The sequence below is a fragment of the Pelmatolapia mariae genome, linkage group LG20 (genome assembly GCF_036321145.2).
Source record: "Pelmatolapia mariae isolate MD_Pm_ZW linkage group LG20, Pm_UMD_F_2, whole genome shotgun sequence".
NCBI lineage: Eukaryota > Metazoa > Chordata > Actinopteri > Cichliformes > Cichlidae > Pelmatolapia > Pelmatolapia mariae.
Window position 1 is genome coordinate 33,937,183 of NC_086244.1, and position 26,783 is coordinate 33,963,965.

General features: G+C 41.9%; 1 protein-coding gene across 1 annotated transcript; it reads left to right on the forward strand.

Annotated features, from left to right (window-relative positions):
- spen (spen family transcriptional repressor) lies at positions 1-26,783 on the forward strand. The gene is made up of 15 exons (XM_063465370.1): positions 1-386; positions 3,192-3,512; positions 9,788-10,402; positions 14,004-14,161; positions 14,328-14,528; positions 14,609-14,760; positions 14,866-14,991; positions 15,130-15,243; positions 15,348-15,461; positions 15,548-15,648; positions 15,735-23,532; positions 23,672-24,010; positions 24,100-24,294; positions 24,500-24,658; positions 24,781-26,783. Exons 1-15 carry the CDS (start codon positions 304-306, stop codon positions 24,910-24,912), a joined length of 10,608 nt encoding a protein of 3,535 aa, XP_063321440.1. The 5' UTR covers positions 1-303; the 3' UTR covers positions 24,913-26,783.

The window sequence follows — 26,783 nt, forward strand, 5'->3', positions numbered from 1 at the left end:
AGGAAGCTACATGCTTTCTTTCGACACCCAAAGGTCGCATGGTGTCAGGGACGCGCCTAGTCACGGGAACAGACCGGAGCGCGTTCATGAGGTGCAAGATCGCGCTTTAACACTGAAGAGTATCAAACAGCGTGTGGGGATCCAGCCTAATGGTTTACATTGGGCCACAACGAGCAGTCAATGATTTGCGCCAAGCATCTTTTTTCTTGTCCGCCGTTTATTTTGCAGAGCTTTTGTATTTTGCACGGGGAGAAACGGACATAGCAAACTCATCTGTATGATCGGGGAGCAGGAGCACACAGTATGGTCCGGGAAACCAGACATTTATGGGTGGGAAATTTACCCGAAAATGTACGAGAGGAGAAAATTATTGAGCACTTCAAGCGGTGAGTAGAAACACAAATGAGCGGCGTGTGTGTATGTGTGTGTGTGTTTGTGCGCGTTTTGTAATGTTAAGAGCGGTGCACGTCCAGCATCTCTCTCTGTTGTGTCACATTTTAGAGAAGTCGGGATGAAGCAGGAGGTTTCCCTGTAGCAAAGTCCCATTTGGCAACTGTGCTGTCAGTCCCCCCCCCCCCCCCCCTCTCTCTCTCTCCATACACACAATCCGAGCAGCAACAACAACACACGGTGCTCCTGCGTTTGAGCTGAGACGAAAAAGCAAAATCTGCTAGCACGCCTCAGCCACCCCAAGCCAAGCAGCCAGCGGACATATGGTTTTGCCATTTTGACACGCTTATTAACTTGTCGGGCTAGGTGATAACTTTACTCACCCCTCTTACGTCTTCCTGGTGCGCATTGCCAGCAGGCTGACTTTTAAGCAGCCTACCTTTCCACCGGGTGACCGTAAAGAAGGGGCTTTTTCTTGTTAATTGTTTTTGTGGTGCACAATCAGTGTAAACAAAGTTCAGTCTACACGGAGAGCCCCGTGCTTTTATACGTGCCCGCATCTCCGGCAGACACCATAAAGTCTCTGTGTTTGCTTCTGCTGTCTGACTCGACTCTGTGAGTTTGTCAGGTCACTGCTTCCAGTCAGACCTGCACACACGCACACAGACACACACACCGCGGTGTATTAGCACGCTGTGCACCCATCTATGAGAGCGTGCCGTTTGCTCCGTTCCTACATCTTAACACAAGTCTGTAGAAGCCGAAAGGTGACGCCGTCACGCCGCCGTCCACGCTGCAACATCGCCGCGGCAAACTGGCTGTGATTGACCGGGCTCGGCTGTGCCGCGGAGCAGATGTGCAGTGCTGTAACGCTGTAGTGTTTACAGAAAATGGTTGTTAAAACGACGCTGACTCGCACAGCCTGCAGCGTGTTCTGATTTCAGGGGAGATCAGACAGCATATGCATGTATACACAGACACACACACGCACACACATGTATATTTGTAATGCAGCCTGCCATAATCGCACTGAGCTCCATTGCTACTTTTGGTTAAGAGCGAGCCGCTGGAGACTGTCTGTGTGCCTTTAGCTCTTTGTTATCTTCCTCGGGCTGAATAATGATTTAAATACGTTTTCTTTCTATTTTTTCCTGCGTGTGGCTTTCACGGTTGTCTGCGCGCTCTCGCCTCTCTCCTCTCTCGGCTGTCAAGGAAATAGCAGCCCGCTTCTCCGTTCATATGCTGGAAACCAGACTGCCCCAAAAACACCAGTTTGCCCATATGAGACCTTTTTTTATTGTTGTTGTTTTGGATTTTTAATTATTATCACTGTGTGGGCGTCGCCATATCGGACGAAAGCTGCTAAATGGCAACATTAATCCTTAATAACCACAGTGTAACCGAAAGCCATACTCGTCCCACAGCACCCCCCCACCTCCCCCACCCTCTTCCAAACCTACAGCTGGATGAAATATAAAAACAGATGATATGCATTTGGTGCTTTGCCCTCTCGCGGTCTTATTATTTGCAGTGGGTTGATGCAGAGGCTCAGCTACAAATATGGCTCGTATCTAATACGTGCAGCCTCCGAGAGCAGCAGTAAAAATGAGCTACCTATATACACCGTTTTATTTACATAACCCCCTGTATAAAGTACAACGTAACGTTATGTTTGGGGGGGATGGCGACTGGCAGCATCTCTTTCTTTTTTTGTGCAGTAGGGGGAACGGTGCTGGCGAGCCCTTTTTTTTTCTTTTTTTTCAGCTCGCTACCTCAGCTCCAGCGTTAACCCAGAGGTAGCGAGGGTATGCAGGTGCATGACAGCCCAATGTGTGATAGAAGTCATTGAAGATGGGGGACGACAGAATGAGTAAGCAGTGTGAACAGCTTTTCTAAAATGGCGTCGGGGGCTGTTCGGTGTTGGGAACTGGCATGCCAATAAATTTTGTGATCACCCTACTGTCTGTCTTGGACAGCAAACAATCACACTCCCAAAAGACCCATTTTTTTGGTGGTGGGGGTGATAGAAGATGATAACAGCTTCTTAACCCTCCAGTGGGAGAAATTTTCTGTAACAGCCTTCTCATCCCAAAATTGAATCCTCAGTTGATCAGGTGTTTTGTCATTTTCAAGGCTGAAAAGGGTGTATTCAGCAATTATAACTCCCATTACACCTTAAAAATAAATAAAGGCTATAATATATAATATAAATATATTCTGCATGTGTGCTTGTGCGTCGTGTGTGTGTGTGTGTGTGTGTGTGTGTATATATATATATACACACACACACACACATATACACACACTCACACACACACATTTATTTATATATATATATATATATATATATATATATATATATATATATATATATATATGTATATATATATAAATCAGTAAATTAATGAGGAATTTCTTAAAGAAACCCCATCGCTGTATAAACTGCTCAAACCTCATCTGTGTGTTTTTCAGTAGCTGTGTCTTCATGGCAGCACCTTTTGCTTGGAAAACGTGCTAATTTTAGAAAATCTATGCATTTATTAACACGCAATGTGGCAGGGTTTCAAGTCCAGTTGCTGGGTTACTGTTGCCGTGTTAGAAAGTACCACAGTAAGGAAAGTAAGAGTAGCAAAATTGCCTCATCTCCCTCGTTGCCACAGACACTTGTGCACATGTACGCACAGTCATTTTCCGGACTGTGCAGAACCCTGTGTGTTTTTTAACATTCCTAAAAAGTTATGCAACACATTTGCAGCTGCGAACCTGGTGGTAACCATGCTTTTAATCTATTCTGACTTTAGATATGGACGAGTGGAGAGTGTCAAGGTCCTGCCCAAGCGGGGATCAGAAGGTGGAGTCGCGGCCTTTGTGGATTTTGTGGACATTAAAAGTGCTCAGAAGGCTCACAATGCTGTCAACAAGATGGGGGACAGAGACCTGCGCACTGATTACAATGAACCAGGAACAATTCCTAGTGCAGCGAGGGGGCTGGACGATAGTCTGTCCTTAAGCTCTCGCGGCCGGGATGTATCAGGATTCACAAGGGCGGCAGGGGGGGCCGTGTATGGGCCCCCCACGTCGCTTCACAGCAGAGATGGACGCTATGAACGCAGACTAGACGGGTAAGTGGACAAAGTTTCTCTGAAGGCAGGGGGAACCGTAGTTTCTGGTAAACACCTTACCTCCAACCATCTTTCACCATCTGTTCATTTACCTGTTTGGGGGTTAAAGAGGAGAAAATGAGCTTGTGCTCGACAATGAAATCTAATAGGAATCCCTTCTAAGTTCCTCAGAGCGCGGCCAGCGCTCCTGGATTCCTACTTACAGGTAGACACTTAAGATATTTTTGTTAAAACGAGGGCACGTTTGCAAGTGTATCTGATAGTTGAATGATAGTCAGTAGTTTAAATGGCTGTTGGGGATTATCTTTGTGACCTTTAAGCATCTCTGTGAGGTGGAAATATCATTTGAGGAAAATACGGGGCAAAGATTGGATATCGTAAAATTTCCCAGGATTTTGGCGATTTCTGGAAAGAGAGAGAGAGAGAGAGAAAGAGAAAGATAGAGAATACAGAGTGGGGGAAAGAGAGAAAAAGAGAGAGTGGTCCAGCAGCCATCCCCGGGATTCCCCTAATCTGGAGTTACGTGCCCTTGTCGGAGGATTAATATCACCCCTTTTTCATCATGTAACCAAACATCCAAGAGCACACATTACATGTATAGAACACCATTGTTTGGATTAGTCTAATTTGGCTTTAAGTTATAATGCCCACCTCACTGAGGTGTGCACTTCTGTCGCGGGCTGGAGTCATGTGGAGGATCTACAGAGGATATTTATTCCCCACTGTTGGATTAACTCTGGCCCAGTACTTAAAGGATATGCGGTCATTCTAAAGGTATGGGTTGCTTTCTTGGTTCTTTTTTTTTTTCATTTTGTTTGGGATTATGTCTAAAATCAGGGCATTACAAATTGAGTGCTGGGAGACCTCTACTGGTGATCCGACTCAGTAGAATCAACAGAAACAAGTGAGCAAAAGACTTTTATTCCCGCCTTATTTTTGTGGAGATGATTTTTTTTTCTTTTTAAACTTTTCAACAACTGAGACTTGCAGACTCGATGAGCAAAGCGAACATTTGGATCATACAATGCAAAGAGGACTGCTGGAAATTGTGACTGGAAAATTGCTACCATCCATGCTATTGGAGATAACCTACGTCAAATCTATGGATTACCTCCTTCTTTCCTAAATGTGGAACTATAATTAAACTTTGGATACAATTACACCGTGTCAGCAGCGCATTGCACCTGTGAACAGTGTTTGATATTGACTCTGTCCAGGCTGGGACAGCATGCACTCTCTTCTGTTTGAAAGCGAAAAGGCAGACATAAACATCCAACAGTGTTTTGAACTGTTATGCATGTTGTTCACCGTTGGATGAGTATGGTGCTACTATGAACAAGAACTTGGATTACTCATGTGACATCTTCCTCATTCCTAACTTTTTGTGGCCATATTTCCTTCCCTCTACAAAAGGAATTTGACTACTTTGTTGCTGTGAACGGCGTTAGCCTAAGTGGAATGTGCAGGACTTAATGCAAAAGACGCAAGACTTAATTTTTCACATCAACCATTGCTGTTGGGGAATCACTGGTCAACTAAAGGTGGATTCCTGGATATCATGTATTTACTGCATTGGACTGAAATACAACACAGGTTTTGTTTTTTTCCACTTCTGTTTGGATGGATATTTAGACTCGGACATTTTCCAGCACACAAAGCATCCTAACATGGATCTCTACAAGGCCAAAGTTGTCCTCATTGTTTTAACTAAACAGACACTACCACTCATTTGTGCTCATGAGGTCCCGTGTGCTGAAGACGAGGATTACGTATTCTGTTGTGAACTAGTTTTCTTCATTTTTTTCCCTTCTCCACTCAACATTTTTGCCCAGTTTTTGCTCACAAAGTTCTATCTCCCAAAATTGTATTTGGAATAATAGGTCAAGTTACCACTCTCTCAAAAGGTTGGTATGTCCTGCCCTGTGCATTTTAGCTGTCCTCTCTAACCCCCTAGTTTGAACCCCTGTCTCTCTCCATTTTCCACACTAACCAAAATAGCTGGTGCATTATTACTGCCTGTGAGTTTGAACCTTACCTGTATTGCTTTCTTTGCTCTGCCTCTCACCTGACCTGACCCCACCTTCAACTCCTTCCCCCAGCCCTCTCTCCTCTTTAGAATTCACAACGCAGCTGATATTTATAACGAATGATCATTGTAAAGATGTTTTTTTTTAATATAAAATATTAATATTTTAACATAAGAAAAACTACAGGATCTTTTAAAATGCTCAAAATTCAAGTATTTGTCACATACTTATGATTAAAAAATATACATTGAAGTGTGGGGGTGGGCTTCTCCTAATGGCTAAACGCAGTAAAATAGAAGGAAAAGAAATAAAAAGTGATGAAGATCAAATAAATTTTCCGTGTTTTTCACTAATTCATGTTTTGTTACAGTCACACTTTAAGATTTTAGTTTGTTTATATATTTATTGCTTAATTAATTTTGCTTTGATTAATTTGATTTAATTATTTGCCTGGGCCCTGAATGTGCACGTAAGCATGTTCGGTCCATGAACCATGATGCTTATATTACCTTGTTTGTCAGAAATCTTTTTAGTTTTCATTTCTGACCAGTTGCTAGTAATGAACATTAGTTAATATAAAATCAATTTTACTTAAAAAAAACCAAAACAACATATTTATATATTACAATTCTGCTGATTTAATTTTGGTTCTTATTAAAATGTTGGTAGAGTGACAAGGGAAAGAAAATTGTAGTCATTTGTCAGCTCTGTATCATTTTAAATGAATATTTGAATTTTTGTCAGCTTTAAAACAAGAATCGAAATCCTAAATATCATTTTAAACTCTAGAAACAGTACAGTGGCAAAAATATTTTAAGTAACTGTTTTACAAAAATGACCTACAACCCTTCCTGAAACACACGCAGCACATTTAATATTATTTTTATGTAGGATATTCCTTTTGTAATGTTTTTTAGATTTTCTGGCTTTTCTCTGCCATTTATACTATAGAAGCTTTACCATTTAACAACAGAGATGTATGTAATGTTTCTATGTAATCGTGCAACTCACTGAGTGGTGAAGTGACTTCCAGTTATTGGATTACCAGAAGAAATATTCCTATTTTGTTGTTTTATTTTCAAAATTTTCTTTTTAATTAAATTAAACATTTAGATATCGCTAAACCCTAGCTCTGTAGTTTGTGTTCTAGCTTGCAAGACAAAGAGATTCTCAACAGTTAGATTCAATTTGTTGTTTGTACTGCAAAATGGATATTTAACAATTAAACTCTTATACTGATTTTAAATGGATATGCATGCATTGCTCCCATATGACGGAGCCTCCATACAAGGCAGCGTTTTGTCATGCTGCTGGCATGTCTCCTCATAATTATGCTATTCACGTATCCCAAAACAGGTGCTTAGCATGCTCCGCAGTAGACTAATAATCAAACACTGATGGAAATTCTGTCAAGAAAGTCTAACAGAATTATTTTTAAGCTCGATGAATAATGTAAAACCTGATTTGTGTAGAGTGAAATTGAAGAGAAATTGAAAGGTATCTGTTGAGCAGTGAGCCTTGCGCCAGCAAATTAGCATTTTTGAGAGCACCTAGGGGTCAAGGTAATCCGTCATTTTCACAGCCGACATCGTTATAGCATAGATGTTATTCATGAATCCAGCACACAGATGATTAAATCAAATAAGCTGAAAGAGTATTTTCTCCTAACCTGCTCTACTCTTATGTATATGCAACGAAATACAGACGTGGTGTCAGTCTCCTAAACTTAAATTACCCTCAAGATTTTTCAGCAGTGTGAACGCTGCATACAGTCTTTTGTTGAGTCTTACGACCCTTAGTGAAAAGACTTCATGGATGACATCCTGGTTACTACCTGGTTATGTCAAAGGTTTAACACTGATGAATATTTCCAGGTTTGCCACTTTATGGTGCACAGAAGATGTTAAAATGGGTTATAAATGTAATACAAAGGGTTAGGTTTAAGTGGATGTTTGGGGGGTCACCTTAAATATAGCAATAAAGTATGAGCATAAATATTTTGAACACAGGTGTAATGGTCAGATTTGGGAACAAAAACAAAAAAGTAAAACCTAATCTAATCTTCAGCATCATTTACCAAATGACAGTGAGGAGGAAAGATGCTTGTGTCATATGTCTTATGAGGAATTGCAGAAGCCTTCTGTAACACCAGGTCTAATCCATTTGACGTCTCAGTGAGATGCAGGCAGCATCTGATTGAGATGCAGGCAGCTAATTTCACTACAGTGGCTAAAGAAATCCAGATCGTTAGGTCAGCTGTTTGGTTTGAATCACCAGATTTCATTAAACACTGACATTCTTTATTTGTGCAAGAATTTCCACTAATTAAATGATCCAAATCAAGTGATAGAAGACTTGCAGTGGAATCACCACTTTAAAGCTGTAGAGCACAAACGCTGAAAAACTGTAAATGTAAAACCATTAAACGTGTGATGACACATAAGGAACCAGCTGCAAAGCAAAACTCATTCATGACCGTTTCATAACCCTGACACTGCTTAGTTACCTTTAATATGAAGCTTTTTTTGACCATGCAGTTCAACTACAGGCAAATAAAAAAGCAAGGAAATGTTTACATAAACACATTTTTAGACAAATAGACAAAATTCTGCTGGGCCAAACCTTTCAAAAGATTTGCATTTAGGAAATTTAAAAAGTCAGTCTGTGGAATAAAATGAGATAATGTTTTTTTTTTTTCCAAGTCTTGTTAACATTTGTATAGTTTGCACATGAGGCTTTCTTTCTTTCAGACAGTGAGTTGTGCAGTGTGGAGATTGGCAGGAAATGTTAGGGGAGGAGAGAAGAAGGTAGTGCAGGTTCTGGAAAGCACCAGAACTATGGGACCTTTGTCAATGCACAAAATCAACCTCAGGATGTTTCAGTTTTATGATATGGATGTTTGCCAGCACAAGGTTTTTTGTTGTTTTTTTCCCCTCTCTCTTTTTTTCAGCCTTATGAACAGACTGTGCACACATACAGCAAATACAGTTACTAGTATTATTTAGTTACTATTACACTAGCTTTATGAAGCTTTGACTAGACATATATTTTATTAGTTATTTGATTAGTTATACCTGTGTTACACAGATATAAATATAGTGTTTTTGCAGTAAATTAAATAAGACTTCACAGTTTTTTCCTCTCTAAAGTCTGACTATAATCTAACTATTTGACCATCCTCTGATTTTAACTTGCTAGAAGAATAAACGCCGTGTTTTTTAATCTACAGAAGCACTATAATGAAGTTTTGTAACTGTTGTCATATTAAACCATATTCTGCCCTGTGTCGGAACATCGTGGCTAATTTGCTGATTATAATTTGATCTGAATTCAAACGGTGGTAATTGCCGCCCTGTCCCGCTCATTATGGCGAGTTTGGTAATACGACTGCTGTAATGACACAGCAGTCGTATTACCAAATTAATTTCTGATTGCTTTATTCAGAAAGCGAGTGTTCGGGTCTGAACAGAATGTCCTTTCAGGGCCGTTTCTAATGTGCGTCTTCACAAAAGATGCTACTGAGGAGATTCAGTTTTCAGAGGAACAAGTGGTGTCAAATTGTGTAACGATATAAACAAAAGGCTCGTCAAAAGTCACCTCGAAAACCTTTATCCAGGCTTGACTAATAAAACGCCTTTAGAAGTGGCTTCTGTTATAGTGTGCAGACCAGTAGGACTTTACAGCCTATAATGACATAATCTGCCATTCCTGTTATTACGGTAGCTCTGATATATAATATAGATTTCTGTTCTGTTATAAACCAGATGCATGCCTTTTGCTGAAAATGTTGGTGTGCTATGTTGATTTACTGATATATCTAAAAAAGAATGAACATAAAGCTTATATTAACACCTTGGAGTTGACAGAAATGCACGAAAAACAGTCCGATAGCAGCATTCTTGTTCTAGAAAGAGGATTTCTAGTGTAGCTTTGGTCGCAGAAGAATCTGATACAGTTCATCTGAAAGCCATAAATGGTTTGGCCATGAAAACATGTCAGACTTGATGCTCAGTTTCCTCAAGCTGTTACTTTAATCCCCTTGGTATAGTGCTTTCTTTAAGATGGGGGGAAAAACTAGCTTGGCCCTTCTCAAAACACTTTGCCCAATCTTTCCATGTGTATAATTATTGACAAACGCACCAGACACACCTGTTAATTTTTGTTTGTCCACTGTCTGATGCTAGCAGTTATCTTTTTATGTCCATAGTGTAACTGTAATATAACTTGTTGTTTCTTCATGTTTGTTAGGACCGCTGAAAGTCGGGATCGGGGGTACGATCACACTGCCTATGGACTTCACGAGCGTACTGGTAGCAGTTTTGACCGTCAGCGGCATTATGAAACAGACTATTACCGTGATGCGAGGGAGAGAACTCTAAGCACAGCTGGGAGCGGGTCTGGTACCTCCAGCGGAAGTGGTACAACTGTGCCGTCAGGAGTCGGTGGAACTATAGTTAGTGCCGTTTCTGGGAACACCGGAACAAGTGGATCTTCAGGGGCCACAACGGGAGGAAGCGGAGGGTCTACTTCCAGCGGGGTTGGCTTCTACCGCTCCCACAGCAGGAGCCCTTGTCGATTTGAGACTTCCGAGCCTCGCTACGAGTCTCGAGCCCGGGAACCCTTTACTTTGGCCAGTGTGGTTCACAGGGACCTGTATCGGGAGGACAGGGGTCGGCGTGGGGAACGTTCCTACCGCCACAGTCGTAGCCGGTCTCCACATTCGACGCATTCGCGAAATCCCTCTCCTCAGAGACTGGTGAGTCAGGCCACTCGTCCTCCACGCTCCCACAGTGGGTCAGGCTCTCGCAGCCGTTCCTCCAGTTCAGACTCAGTCAGCAGTACCAGCAGCAGTACGAGTGGCAGGTGAGTGAAGCTTAATCTTCCTGTCAAGATTTCTACTTATGTGCTGTTGTTTACCTTTGTGCATCCCAGTCTGTGGCCTTCTGGATCCAAACTGGCCTCTGCACTTGGAAATGAACTGATATTTCCGTCATTATCTGTGTTCAATAAATGCGGTTTCCTCAGCTTATGTTTTTATCATCTGTAACTATGGATTGCGCAATACTTTTCACACCCACACCAAACAAACTCAGACTTGTGCAAGATGTGTGCATTTTACTTCCGTCATTCGTTAGCATAGGCTCTTTACAGAACAGGTGACACCTATTTATGTGGAGGCTGTGTTTACTTTGCCTTTATGTCGCTTTCTTCACTAGCATGTGTATGTGTGGACAGACAGACACAGTGTTATGGCCAAACCTGGAAAGTTAGGCTCGTTGTTTCTGTTTTAGAGACTGTGTCATATCTAGAGGCTCCGCCCAGCAGGAGATACAATGGGTGTAAGGTGACAATTGCAGAGAAGTGTCTGCACGATAGAAAAAAAAATACATTTCACAGACACGGCATGACGGGGAATATTACTCCACACTTGATTGTCCCCCTCCCTCGTTGGTTTTTAAAACTTTGCCCGTGTTTTATTTGCTGATAGGAGCCAAAGTAGCTTGGAAAATGACCTTTGATACCTTCAGTGACACAATTGTTACGTAGTTAAGATTTGACCTGAACTGCTTTACATAAACTGGATTAAGTTGAGACGCATTTTATTTCTGCTAGGAAGGCTTTACGTTTACAGCTAGCTTGCCTTCAATAGAGCAGCGTTGAGTCTGGTTTCAGTATGGATCCATGTGTTATTCATGTCCTTTATACTTTACATGCTAAACTTATCATAAGTCTTTTTTTAAAGATACATTTGGCAAAATATAGTACTCATTTTGTCCAAAATAAAACCAAAACACAAGTTTAAAAATAAAGTAAGGTTTAGGTAGTTTGATCTCACACACCCTCTCACACAACCTAACCACAGGTCGAATTATTTGCATACAAAAGCTTAGACTCATACCATAATGGCACAGGATATGTGGATTTTCGATGTTTCCTGGTATGCTGTGTGTGCATTTTTGTGATTGTGATGTCAGTTTCATTTTTGTGCACTGCTGTATGTCGCTATATTTGTAGTGACCGTATTTTCACCCGAGTTTCTATAAATTCACAAGTAAATCAAATGGAGAAGAACCCTGCCGTTTTAAGCATGTCTGCCCAAGAGGATTTACTCCACTGCATAAATAAACATACTGGAGAGGGGTTAACGGCATCACCTTTGGACACAGCAAAGTCCACAGCTTTTAACGACATGTAGCGACACATGTGGTTTGATGAGGAAGTGCTATGGGGAAATTTCAGGAGACGGCTGCTATATTTTTCTCACTGCCTACCTCTGTGTATGGGTAATGGCTCCCCCCCCTCCGTGAGATCCAGTTGGAACTGGAAATTTCTGGCCAGTGCTGGCTGCCTGCCCACTCCCACAGGCCAGGCTCCGTCAGCAGCTCTTCCGGGAGTGTCTGAGCACAGGAGGAGAAAGTGAGAAGGAAACAAACAGCAGAGGGCCTAGAAAGCTGAGACAGACATGGGAATCATTTGAAATAAAAGGTGGATGAGGCAGCCATGAATTTTGCGACTCATGTACAAATGTTTTTGTACTCATAACTCGATGCAGCATCTAAATGTGAAACTGGGAGGAGAGGGGCGTGTTTTTTCTCATCATTTGGGAGCCATTGCATTTTTTTAAACAGTGCAAGGCCACATTCACAATGCATTATATGCTCTTTTTTCCAAAATGAAAATCTGTATATACAATATTTAATCTGAAATGTGGAGATAAATTATGCATAGTTTTGAAAAGGCAATGTTTAACCTTGGTAATTTTGCAGTTCCCTTCAGTTTAGACAGAACCATGTCTTTGGATTTTAGGTCTTTTATTTAAAGCACTGTTAACAAAAGTCATATATTAACTGTTGTTGTTGTTTGTGCACTAGTAGTAATTTCTGGCATTTTCTGGCATACAAATATATATATAAATATATATATATATATATATTAGGGGTGCAACGATACTCGTATCGATATTGAACCGTTCGATACAGTGCTTTCGGTTCGGTACACATGTGTATCGAACAATACAAAATTTTTAATTTATTTCATCAACTTTTCTTCTGACGATGCTGTCTGTGTTGAGAGCTCAGTGGATCTGCGTTCGACTACTCCGCCTAGGCTGCACTGTCGAGTGCAGATCCACTGAGCGCAGCGCAAGCTAGCAAGACAGAAGCTAATCGTTGCAACATGGCAAATTGAACCTCCCCCACCCTCATTCAGATCTTGCATTTGGAACTATCTTGGTTTTCATGTGAAGTATGAGCCTGAAGGTAAGCGCGTCATGGACAAAAGTAAAACAGTATGTCGGATGTGCCACGCAATGCTCAATTACATGGGTGGGAACTACTGCGTTAGCGCAGTTTGCTTGGGGCGATCGTGGCTCAAGAGTTAAGAGTTCGCCTTGTAATCGGAAGGTTGCCGGTTCGAGCCCTGGCTTGGACAGTCTCGTTCGTTGTGTCCTTGGGCAAGACACTTCACCCGTTGCCTACTGGTGGTGGTCAGAGGGACCGGTGGCGCCAGTGTGCGGCAGCCTCGCCTCTGTCAGTGCGCCCCAGGGTGGCTGTGGCTACAACGTAGCTTACCATCACCAGTGTGTGAATGTGTGTGTGAATGGGTGGATGACTGGATATGTAAAGCGCTTTGGGGTCCTTAGGGACTAGTAAAGCGCTATATAAATACAGGCCATTTACCATTTTTAACGTGTTGCCCCCACGCATGGGGCGATCCGCGGTAGCTCGTTAACGGAGATTTGCCGTGTTGTGGCGTTAACATCATTTCAGATTAACGCTGACGGTACTAGTGGGAACACAACGAATATGACTGCACATTTACTCCGACATCATCCTAGTGCAAAGACAAGTGGAAGCAGACAAAAACAACAAGCACGCATGCTACAGACTTTACCCGAGTCATTTAGACAGCTGTTAGCACATGATTCTCCTTATGGGGACCTGATATGTTTAATATGCTGCTGAGAGTATACCCCAGAAGAAGCGTATAGTATAGCTTTTATTTTGGAAAGAGCCATTTTTCTGTAATAAACTCTCTTTTCCAAAGATGAGGGATTTCTCAATCAGATATTTATTTTTTTATTACTTTATCGTTTCAACAACATTAGATTTAAAAACTGTACTTTTGAGTTAAAATATATATTTATAATTTTAATAAATGACAAATTAAAAAAGCACGAACATTTTTTTGTATCGAAAAAATATCGAACCGTGACACCAAAGTATCGAACCGAACCGTGAATTTTGTGTATCGTTGCACCCCTAATATATATATGTGTGTGTATATATACTAGAGCTATTATATTGCAGCTGTATATTTTGTCTGAAGTAAAAATGTAACTATATTCTCAAGTGTTACTCTTGGATAGTCAGTAACCAGGCACATAATTTTTATTGTGCATCTCTAATGCGAGAGATGACTATGAGGCTTTAACGTCTAAATTCATGTTGCTCTTTTGCTACAGTGATTCTAGCAGTAGCTCAAGCGATGACTCTCCAGCACGTTCAGTGCAGTCAACAGCTGTGCCTGCACCTTCAGCACTTCCCTTATCCTCCCTTGACAAGGATGAACCACGCAAAAGCTTTGGCATCAAGGTCCAAAATCTCCCTGTGCGCTCAACAGGTTAGTTTAGTGGTACTCTAGCAGTATGTGAGCATAAAGTGCCTTTTTTAATGTAAAAAACAAAAAATAAATAGTGATGCATGAAATTCAGGCAAATTTTATTTTTAAAAAATAACTACCTTTGTATTTTTTTGCTAAATGGTGCGTTCATTTGCTTTATTTACAGACACAAGCCTGAAGGATGGTTTGTTCCATGAATTTAAAAAACATGGAAAGGTCACATCTGTGCAAATCCACGGCGCTTCAGAAGAGCGCTACGGGCTTGTGTTTTTTCGTCAGCAAGAGGACCAAGAGAAAGCCCTTGCAGCATCAAAGGGGAAGCTTTTTTTTGGCATGCAAATTGATGTCACAGCCTGGAATGGCCCCGGTAAGTTTTCTTTGCCAACTGCATTGTAAAGAAAACGTGAATATTGGCATATCAGTAAGCTCACACTAAGCAATTTTTAGAGACGGAAAGCGAGAATGAGTTCCGGCCCTTAGACGAGAGGATTGATGAGTTTCATCCAAAGGCCACGCGGACATTATTTATTGGAAACTTAGAGAAGACCACTACTTACCATGACCTGCTTAACATCTTCCAGCGTTTTGGAGATATAGTGGTAGGTTAATTTTCTTATAGTTTGAGAATCAAAGCATGCAGTGGTTGCCATACTGTGTGCTGTGAGATAATCAGGCTTACTGACAGAACATTTAACTTTCCAAAGGATATTGACATTAAGAAGGTGAATGGAGCCCCACAGTATGCCTTTCTACAATATTGTGACATTGCCAGTGTCTGTAAGGCAATAAAAAAGATGGATGGCGAGTATCTTGGAAACAACCGACTAAAGGTAAGAATTTGTTTGATTTTAGATGTAAATCCTAACCTTTACACCATTACAACATTCTTGTCTTTCCCAACCATAGAAATTTGTGTAAGTTGAAAAGATAAATGAATTGCTGACTGAAATTTTGTTCTCTTTTTGCAGCTGGGCTTTGGGAAGAGTATGCCAACGACATGCGTTTGGTTGGATGGATTAGCATCAAATACAACTGAACAGTTTCTTACTCGTCATTTTTGCCGATACGGACATGTTGTCAAGGTAAGCCTGTTTAATTTTCTGCTCATTATTGCACTTTTCTTTTTCTTTTTTAATCTTTTGTTTGCTTTCTAGACTTTTTACCTTATTTTCTGCTATTATTGTAGGTTGTACTTGACAGGATGAAAGGAATGGCCCTTATTCTGTATAACAACATTGAATATGCGCAAACAGCTGTTAAAGACACAAAGGGATGGAAAATAGGGGGGAATAAAATCAAGGCAAGTAAAATATAGATTTTTCTCTGATATTTCATTCTGTGTTATTGTGCTTGATACACTCTAACCAGCTTTTCTTCCTTCTTCAGGTGGACTTTGCAAATCAGGAAAGTCAGATGGCCTTCTATCGTTCAATGCAGGCATCTGGTCAGGATATTCGAGACTTTTATGATATTCTCTCTGAAAGAAGGTTTGTGAAATTGGCTTACAAAATAATTTGAATCCATGACTGTCTAATATTAAAACTGAAAAAGATTTGTGGTTATTTCTTGGCAGGGATGATCGACGAACCCAATATGAGTTTCAAGCAGAAAGACAATATTATGAAAATGTTAGAACACCTGGAACGTACACTGAAGATCCACGTCGAAAATATCCTGCCAGAAGTCGGGACTTCTACACTGAATGGGACCCATATCAGGGAGATTACTATGATCCACAATACTTTGAAGACCCTCGGGAATATCGGGAATACAGAGCTGACCCTTATGAGCAGGACATACGTAAATACAGCTATCTGCAGCGGGAACGTGAAAGAGAAAGGGAGCGCTTTGAAACAGATCGTGGACGCGATCATGGAAGGAGGACCATTGAGCGTAGCCAGAGCCCGTCTCACATTACCACTCGCCGACCTGCTAGCCCAACTGCATCTCCATCACTCTCTGAGAGAATACCAAGCGATTCAGACCGCCGTATTTGTTGTCGATCTTCTGAAAGAAGTGGTAGCTGCAGTTCAATATCTCCACCGAGATTTGAAAAACTTGAAAAGGCACGCTCTGAAAGGTATAATAAAAGTGAAAAACTTGAGAAGGACAGAGTTTTTGAAATTGACAGTGGGAATGTGGTTGAAAAGGAAAAGAGGACTGGACGAAAAGAACGAGGAGACAAAGACAAAAGTGAAAAACAGAGGGTTAAGAAGCTTAAAATGTCATCACCTATTATCCAGACATGTGAACCAGAACCTGAACTTGAAAGAGATGTTAGTCCTGAGTCTGTTCTGCGAAGTAAGGCCAGCAAAATCCAAAAAGAAAGCTCAAGTAAAGGGAGGTTAGACCTTCTGCCTTGTGTGGTGCAGTTAACACGAGTTAAAGAAAAAGAAGGAAAATTGATTGGTCATGTTGTCCAAGAAAAACAAATACAGAGGGGTGGGAGTGACAGTCCGAGACTGGCATCACCTCCAGCTGACCAGAGGAGTCCTCCATTCCGCACAGAGCCATCAAAAATTGATATTGCTAAGCATGGGAAGGTTCCCAGAGACAAAAATATGCACAGTTTAGTGGAGGTCACTGACAAAGATGGTAAAATCAAAGCCAAAAAACATGGGAAATCTGAAATGGGATTTGACAGTGGCATTTCAGTGGATATTGACCGTCTAGCTGCAAGGAAAAGGCGTTTTGAAGACTCTGGTAAAGCTGATCGACAAAAGAGAACTAGTGAAGAGGACCTTGGTAGATCTGGACTTTATAAGCTGTGGAACAGTGCTAAGGAGACAGATTTGGATAAGAATCTTTTGATGAGAGGGATTCATAAAAAGGATCACCACAAAGAAAAATGTGTGCGGATGATTTCAGTTAATAGTCCAAAAGAAGGACAAGACAGTGATATCAACTCCGAAGGCCTTCCTCTGGAGCGGCACTCACAACTAGTGCAACTGGCTGAAGATTCTACAGATCAGTTAGACTCTCCCTACCTTAAAATGGATTTAGAGAGCTCAAAAAGGGAAAATACTTCAAGTTTTACAAAAATATCAGATGATAACACCGTTGATTTGGACGAATTAAAAGAACAGAAACAAGTTATGCCTGAAAACGCACAAGGCAGAGCGAAATCCAGAGACTCTGATGGAGATGAACAATTTGTGCACATTGACCAGACTAATATTTGCACAAAACAAACTGAACAGAGTCAACGGCTCAGATCCAAGCTAGGCGAGCCTGATAAGGGAGTCAAGTTTGACAACCAACTACACAGTGAGACTCGTGACTTTGAAAAGGATTATTTCGTTCAAGACTTTGAAAAATCAGTACCGGATGTGGCCAGTGATGATTTATTTTACTGTAAACGAAAGAAATTGGAGAATATTGACTTTGAAATACTCAAATTAAAAAGAGAGCGCAACTTTTCAAGTTCCCAAAAGTTCAATGAAGACATTTACACCATGTCATCATCAATAGGAGCTGCTCAGTCTTCTGAAAACGAGGAAGATGAAACAGCCCATGTCTCTTTGACAGGTACAAATAAAGAAAGAAAATCCTCTCCAACAGCAGGTGAGAAATTTTCACACACCGAGTCATTGAAAAACAATTTGGACCTGATGCCTAGACATTTTCAGTCTTCTGACACTGAGCTCCCAAAGCTTAACACGTCCTTGCTTGGATGTGATGAAGAGTTAATGCAGCACTGGGAACGAGGGATAAAGCCTGATTCATTCAGAATGGAAATGGCATTCCAAAGTGATATTTCAAAGCATGAAAGCATTCGGAAGCGCCTTGGTCAGGATTTGGAACCTGGAGAAGTGCAGTCTGATTCAGATGATGATGGAGAAAACAAGTCCAAGTCAGATAGTTCCTTGTCCTACATCCTCAGGGATCGTGATAAGAGGATGACAGACCTGAAGCTTTCAGGCTCCTTGGAAAAGAATAAGTTTTACTCCTTTGCTTTGGATAAAACTATAACTCCTGATACAAAAGCACTCCTGGAAAGAGCCAAAACATTGTATTCTTCTAGGGAAGACAATTGGTCCTTTCTCCCTTCACGCTTTCCAGCCTCCCACAGGTGTTCAGATAAGGACAAGGTGGAACTAACACCTCGACCAATACCTTCTTGGTATATGAAAAAGAAAAAGATTCGTACTAACTCTGATGAAAAGCTGCATGATAAAAAGGAGGAACTTAAGCCACAGGACCAAGAGCGCCAGGAATTGTTTGCCTCTCGTTTCCTTCACAGCTCAATCTTTGAACAGGATTCCCGGCGTTTGCAGCATCTTGAACGTAAAGATCAAGATTTAGAAATTGGAAGTGGAAGGCCTTTGAACAAGCCAGTTGCTGCTGAAGCGGAGCCTGAATCTGCAGGAAGTGACATCCCACAAGAGCCGATAGTGCTTTTCCATAGTCGTTTTTTGGAGCTTCAGCAACAAAAAGACAAAGACCACCTTCCGCCTGATACTGAGAAGGATTCATTAGTGCCAGACATAAAAAGAAATGAAGTTCAGAACTGTGAAGATATCATACCTGATAAGGAACTGGAGCCAGTACAAAAGGCAGATGACAAATCAGCCAGCCCCTCATTAATCTCTACTGCCTTACCATTTGTTCCTTCCCCTAAAGAAATGTCTCCACAAGAAAAGAAAGAAGTTTTAACTCCGCCCTCAGATCAACCTGTGCCAGTTGTCAAAGAAGAAAAAGTAGAGCCAATCCTTGAGGTTTCACAACCTCACTCTGTCGCCGTGGAAGACTTCAAACCTGTTGCTGTTAAGCTAAACAGATCCCCTTCGCTTACTCTTTCAGAACCAGAAAATGAAACTGAAACAAAACCAGAGTTAAAAGAACTGAAGGTGGAATGTGGTGATAGTAAAACAGTGGAACATACTCCCATTGTGGAAGATAAACCTCCAACTCCTGGTGGTTCCCTGGGTGGTTTTGAAAGAGAGACTGCAGAAATCACTTACTCTGACTGCCCAAAGATGGAAGAAAAACCTGAAACTATGAAGTCAGAACCTGAAACTGAAAATCAAGAATCAAAAGACTTTGAGGAATCTCAGAAAACCGAAACAGATGGTGAGGTGTGCATGCCAGAACTAGAGGCTGAAATAAAACCGTTACCAAATCGCAGACAACCCAAGAGTAAAAGGGCAAAACCGCTGTCAGTATTACGGACTACACAACCTTCCCAAATTGCTGCCACTGAAAAACCTGCAACACGTAAGAGTGAACGGATTGACCGAGAGAAACTCAAAAGGGCTTCATCTCCTCGTGCAGAAGCACCAAAGATATCAGTTGACTCTAAAACAACATCCAAGTCACCGATACATGCATCAGACTCTGAACAAAACGTCGAGTCAAGTTTGATCCATGGGAGAACACGTCGGCGAAACGTAAGGTCAGTCTACGCCACACTACATGAAGACGACCAAGCTGGCAAAGAGGTAGTTGAGTCACCACGTTGCATGCGCAAACGTGGTGCTGATAAAGAACCAATACAGCAAGATGTTCAAATTTCTACCAATACTAGACGTGGACGCCCACCTAAAAGAGGCATCAAACGAGGAGAAGATGTATCACCAGTAAAGGTTGATCAGAAGAAACTGATGGAAGAAGACACAGAGGCGTCATGTACAGTAGAGGTTGTGAAAGTCTCTGAGGGCTGGCGTTCACCCCGCACCCAGAAGCAGCAGCAAACACCTCAGACTCCATCTACTCCAACTAACAAGAAAGGAAGTAGAGCAGACAAACTGTCTGGGAGCACGACAGAGCTAGCTGAACAAGATGATATGGCAAGTCAAAACGAGCCAGAGCTTAAGCCTAAAACTGAACCGCTTGGCAAGTTATCAGAAAGGGTGGAAGATCCAAACTCAACAGTGCACAAAAAAGAAAAGGAATTAAAAGATGGTGGAAAGAAATCTGGTGATGTTGATGATGAAAAGCTAGACACTGGCCCCTTAGAGAGGAGACAGCAGCCTGAAAAGAGTGCAAAAGTTAAAACACCAAGGTTAAAACGTAACACCAAACAGATAGCTGAAGACAAGTCACACAGTTTAAAAAATCTCGAGATCCGTGTTAGTGTTGATGATGTAAAAGGTTTACTCCGTTCAGAGGATGATGAGCTTGAGACCTTTGAAGCTCCAGCTATTACAAAAGCTAAGACAGCACTACAAGATAATGAAGGAATAAAAACAATAGACCAAATTCCAAAAGAATCAAAAGAGCTTGCTGCACAGGATAAAGAAGACTCAGAATCAGAACTTCCAGCTGATCCAGCTGCTGCATTATTAGCACGACAGATGGAATTAGAGCAGGCAGTCGAAAATATTGCTAAGCTTACAGTGGAGCAGCCTTCTCGACCATATAAAGAGCCACCTTCAGAGCAAACTACGATATTGCCTCCTGTTGCAGTGGAACCAGAGAGTGAAGTTGAGGAGGAGAAGCGAGCTAATCCTGCTAGTGAAACTGAACTTGCAGCTGCTATTGATTCAATTACAGCAGAAGAAACATGCGTAGATGCAGATAGCTTCACGTCTCCTCCCACTTACACTGCTCTTATTCCCACCCCTGAATCCTTGATATCCTCCTCCTCCAATGAGATTATGGAACCTGAAACTCACATGGTGATCAACAATATTCTTGCCGGGGATTTAGATGATGGTCCTGTGACACCAAGCCCAAATCGGCCAGGAGCAGAATCTAAGGCAGCTGAAGATCCCATTTTACTTGAAACACCCAGGAAAACCGGAAAAGTTAGAGCCAAAACCCCGAAAAAGACAAGAAGTCGTAAAGGGGCAGGTAACAGAAAAGGGGATGCTGCTGAAGAGGTTTCTCAGTCAGAGTCCACTCCAGTCAAGTTACCTGAATCAATCCCAGAAGACCCAGAAACCAATAATTCAAAAGCAGTCACTGTTACCGCTGCGGCCACTTCAGCAGCCTCTGTAGTCACTGCTGTTGCTACTTGTAGGCGAGATGTAACAAGCGCCATAACGGTCGACACACCTAAAGAGGCAGAACAGCCCGAGGTTGAACAGCCTGTGCCTAAAGAATCTGCTTTTCATTCTGGCACAAACAGTATCTCCAGTGTTAAAAAGCACCCCCAAGCAGCAGAGCCATGTACTCCTACATTTACTCCTGCTCCTGCTTGCACACAACCTGTATCCCAGTTAAGTGTACCTCTATTGCGGCCTGCCAAAGTGCCACTTTCACCTGACTGGCCTCAGAGATCTGAAGAAAGCAGAATCTATGTTGCCCCTTCAAGTCATGTAAAAGTGGTAACTCCTTCAATGCAAGCATCAGCTGCACTTGGAACCCCTGCAGCAAATCCTCCAATGCCTCCAGACACCAAGGCCTCTGACATTGACCCCAGTTCAAGCACGTTAAGAAAAATTCTGATGGAACCTAAATATGTGTCTGCGTCAAATAGCAATTCTATACCTACCACTATAGTCACACCAGCACTGTCAGAGGCTTTACGAATGTCAGAGAATGAAAATACCTCTGATGCAGTGGGTTCAAGACAGTTACATTCTGACGAGAGGCCACCATTACCTCCCCAGCCCATGCATCATAAACCATCTCCACTGACAGAGTCACAGCAGAACTGTGGAGAGAAAAACCAGCATACAGTTATTTCTCCTGCTACCTCAGTAATAAGTCGAATTCCAATGCCTTACGATACAGAAGAAACTCCACGTATTTCACTAAGCAACCGAAGCATTGGCCTAACCATTCCCAAGCAAAAATTCAGATCAAACTCCAATGAGAACAGCCGATGCCTTGCTATGGATATAGTAGAAGATGGGACAAGGGGACGCTCTGTTGTCGAAAGCACTCCATACATTACTGGTTCCAGTCCTGGCCTAAGGGTCAATACATCTGAGGGTGTTGTCGTACTCAGTTATTCAGGTCAGAAAACCGAAGGACCTCACAGGATGAGAGCCAAAATTAGTCAGATTCCTCAAGCCAGTGCTGGTGATATAGAGTTTCAGCAATCTGTTTCCAAATCTCAATTAAAACAAGACCCAGTCATCTCATCATCCCAGTCACATACTCCCAAAGCAGCCCCAACTCCTTCTGGTTATGGTCACACAGGAGTCCTTTTAGCCGGCCAGTCGTATAACTCTCAACCTGTTATTTCTAGTACCAAGCAGGAGAGTCTTGGATCTGACAAATCTGAGTCTCCATATCACACAGCCCCCCAAGGTGGTGTTGTAAAGATGTTCCAGCAACCAGTTAGTTCTTCTCAAGTCTTAATGTACAACCCACCTGTGATACAACAGCAGCATGGCAAGAGAGGACTAGGGTCAGAGCCTCTGTCGAAAAAGATGGACCCTGGCAAAGCTGCGCAGCAGTCTAATCTCAGCCCAGTCACACACCACCCATCACTCTCTGGAACCCGCATGAGCCCCAGCCCTGGCATTGTAAATGATCGCTCAGCTCTGCACCTTAAGCAAGAACCACAGTCTCCACGAACAGCTGTTCACTCTCCTTCACCATTTGTCAAAGCCTGTCCTCCAAGCAGTTCTCCTATCGGCACATCTGTTGTCCTGACTCATGGCATGCCACCAATGTCTAGCTATCATTCTGCTATGCATCACTCGCACTCAGAACAGTCCTCTGTCATAATTCAACCTCACAGTGTCACTCAGTCAATGGCTCATGATGCCAGGATGAACACCCCGCCGATGCCTGGGATAAATTATGGAAGGCGAGGTGATTCGCTGTCTGCGCCGCTTCCGGGGTCTCAACAGCGCTCAAACCCACAACAGCAAAATGTCATTCGAGATATGGTTCTGCACTGTCATTCAAGTCCCCAAGGTTCAGTATCAAGTGGTGGCAACAGTGCAAGTGAAGAAGAGCCTAGACACTTTAACCAAGCACTCAGTAGACCTTCAGTTCCCCAGCTGCAGTCAGATGTAATGATGATTCACAGTGATCACAGAGGACTTCACCCAAACATACGCATGGAGCAGTACAGAGACATGCACCAGCGCATCCTCATGCACCAGCAACGGGGTGAACAGGCTGCTGTAGAGGCAAGACAGTCACGCAGAGACTCGGAGACTGGAACAGCATCTTCAGGCAATATCTCTGGACCTTCAAAGAGTCCTATTTCGGGGAAGAGCATTGACCTTTCTGCAAAGGAACCTCTCAAACCACTCGAAGGAAAGCTTATCCATCCAAACTCCAGTGAAAGCAGAATCCGGGGAGTCCATGCATCTAGTCCTGTCATGGTGTCGCCTCACTCTCATGGGGTTCACCTAATGCATCCAGGTGGTGCAGGCTCCTTTCCAGTTTACAGGGACATTCGAGGCTTCTCATCCCAGTTTTCACCACACAACCTGGCTAACCAAGGTGTTACATCTTCACAGGTGAGTTAAGATGCTTTAATGATTACATTTGTGCAAATAATACTACTACTATACATTTTCAACTTAACAAGCACATTTAAACGTATACATAAAATATAAATAAAAAATATGATGTCTCTTGATGGGTTCGGATTATCAGGTACCTCCAGATCCTGAACTGGGTAACCGTGGTAAAATGTCTCAGTCCCATGGGTGTGGAAGTGATTCCAAGTCTGAGACCTCCCACCTTCGCCATGCTACCTCTTCGGACCTCTCACACATTTCCCGAATACAGGGGGATACAGTCTCACCCTCATACCAGTCTCCCATGATGTCCCCTATGGGTCTTACACACAAGTCAGATCTATCTCTTCAGAAAGGCCCTCCAGCCTTCCTGTCTACTTCAGCAGTACCCTCTTCGACTTCAGTACAGCCACGGCCGGATGCCAAACTGGAACATTCAGGACATCGTTCCGTTGACATGGTGCAGCTATTGACGGTAAGAAGAATGACAGACCAGCTCTTTGGTGACGTGTAGAATTTATTTTCAGGGAAAATAAAGACGTTTTTTTCATTTTCTTCATGCAGAAGTATCCTATCGTATGGCAAGGCCTGTTGGCATTGAAAAACGACCAGGCTGCTGTCCAGTTACATTTTGTTTCCGGCAACACCATGCTGGCCCAGCGCTCCCTTCCACCCCCAGAGGGAGGTCCTCTTCTCCGTATTGTCCAGAGGATGAGGCTTGAGGCTTCCCAGCTGGACAGTGTGGCACGCAGAATGACTGTAAGTATTTGATTTCTGCTACCTTTGAACAGCAGGTTCTAAAATTTGGCTGAATATAGATTTAATCAGGACCTGACTTTGAAGAACTGACTAAAACGATGGATCTATGAATTAATTAAGCAATAACGTAAGATAGTGCCGTTATGTTTGTTTTTCTACATATATATATATACTTTTTAAGATTAAAACTTGATATCTGTTGCAGGTGGAAAATGACTACTGTTTGCTACTGGCTCTACCCTGTGGTCGAGACCAAGAAGATGTCCTTGGTCAAACCCAAGCCTTGAAAAGTGGCTTCATCACATACCTGCAAGCTAAACAGGCAGCTGGCATCATCAATGTGCCCAACCCTGGCTCTACTCAGGTTTGACTTTAAGCATTTTATGTTTTTATATTTGCACATTTTACTGTGTTTTAAGACAGCTAAGATGTTGAAGATGTTGCTCCTTCTCTCATCATGTTATTTTTTCTTCTTTGGGTTTACAGCCAGCTTATGTGGTTCAGATTTTTCCACCTTGTGAATTCTCCGAGAGCCACTTGTCACGTCTGGCCCCGGACCTTCTCAGCAGCATATCCAGCATTTCCCCTCACCTCATGATTGTCATCGCCTCTGTTTAATTACCTCCATTTTTTTTCCTGAACTAAGCCAACACCAGCCCTTTCGGACTCATCCAGTTTGTTGGAAGCTGGAATTGCCTCATATTTTTATGAGTTGGACTTCTTTTTACGAAAAAAACAAAACAACCTAATTTAGCATGAACTCACCTTTTCTCCTTCACTTCACCAAGTCCTTAAGTCACCCAGTGATGTTGAATTCCAAAAACTATACCTTTCCGAAAAGGATATGAAGGGTTGAGGGGGATTTTATTTTTGGATGAGGATTTGCTCATTTCATTCTTGCCATTTTTGGAGGTGTTGTGCATAGCCTTTTTTCTTATTCATAGCATTCATTAAGCTGTGGATGGATATCTTCGTATGGGATATTTTTTATCTTCATAAAAGTGATTGTGATTTTTTTTAAGACTATGTCAGAAGTCATTGCACTATGTTGAAGAGAAATTGTGAACTTTGTACAGATTTGAGTATAAAATGATACATGTTATGGACTAATTCTTGTGATCACATCAGTCATGCTTGTGCAAGATAAAAGAAAATCATTGCCTGGAAAAACGATCAGTCAAGATCAGTCATACATGCTTTTGCTTATTCACCATCAGCAAATTTCTACTTAATTTCTGGACTCAACTCTCCATCCCAAAGTGTTCCCTGCCCCAGGAACTCGTAAGGGGACGATTAGAGTTGTACAGTTTACACTCAATGCCTCAACAGGGGACTATATAAAGAATATTTAATTAGTTTATTTTTGTTGGCATCTTCTTTAAGCCTAAAGGTATTGTTGACAATTGTGAAACTGTAAATATTATAAATATTTAAAGACTGAAGCAATGTGGAGAGACCAAGTGAATATTTTACAAGACAGATCATCAGATCTTTCTTTGGACCGGGGCAGGGATGGGGAACAGCGGGGGAGGATCTGTACAAGATTACCGATTGATATTTGCCCCCAAAAAAACAACAACAAAAAAAACTTGATTTTGTGCCAAAACATTTTTTTGCTAATACTCAACACGCGCAATGTATCTAAAACATTTGATCAGAACATATTTTCATATGTGACTTTGTATTTTGTCATCCAGAGGGCAGATTTGATTCCTTTTTTTGTATTGTTCATAAACCTTTCTCTGTTATTACAGTGCTTTTACATGATGGAACTCTGTGTTCATTTCAAAAGGACCATTGTACTGTAGGGTTTGCAATTCTGCTCCTATTCCCCCCATGTGGTCCTGTACTGCCCCCTGCTGTCTGAAAAACAACTCTCTTACTTATTAGGCACTGCATCTTGAGGTCATTTATCCACGACTTCATGGCAGATATGCATGCTTTTATTTTTCAAATTCTAAAAAGCTAAAGTAGGATCATAAAGGCAAAGAATGTGACTTAAACTTGACATCAAGCCGCTAATGGATGTGTTAATCATCTGTCTCCACCCCTCCCCTTAATTGTGACCTTGAGCCAAGCTGTAAATACTGATCTCCTTAATCTGTGCTCTCGTGTATTCCCCCCCCCCCCCCCCCCCTCTTATAATTGTCTTTCTTCAGGGTCTTTCTTTTTGTTTTGTGCAACAAAACAACGCAGTCTGAAAGAGACGGGAGAGGAGGTGAACCGATGCTGAAAGTAAAAACCATGCTTGTCAGTTTTGTGTTGTAAATATTTCTATGACTGCAAGCTGAATACTCTCATGGTTATGTTGAAGGCACTTATAATTTTTGATAAACAAATGAAAAGAAAAAAAAAACTTCAAACAGCGATTAATATGAAAACTGTCTTTTGATCAACCTTCATTTTGAGTGTATTTTGCTGTTCCTCCATGAGGACATTTTAAACTGTAAATTAAATGGTTGTTTAACTTACTTCTGAAGATCATTAAA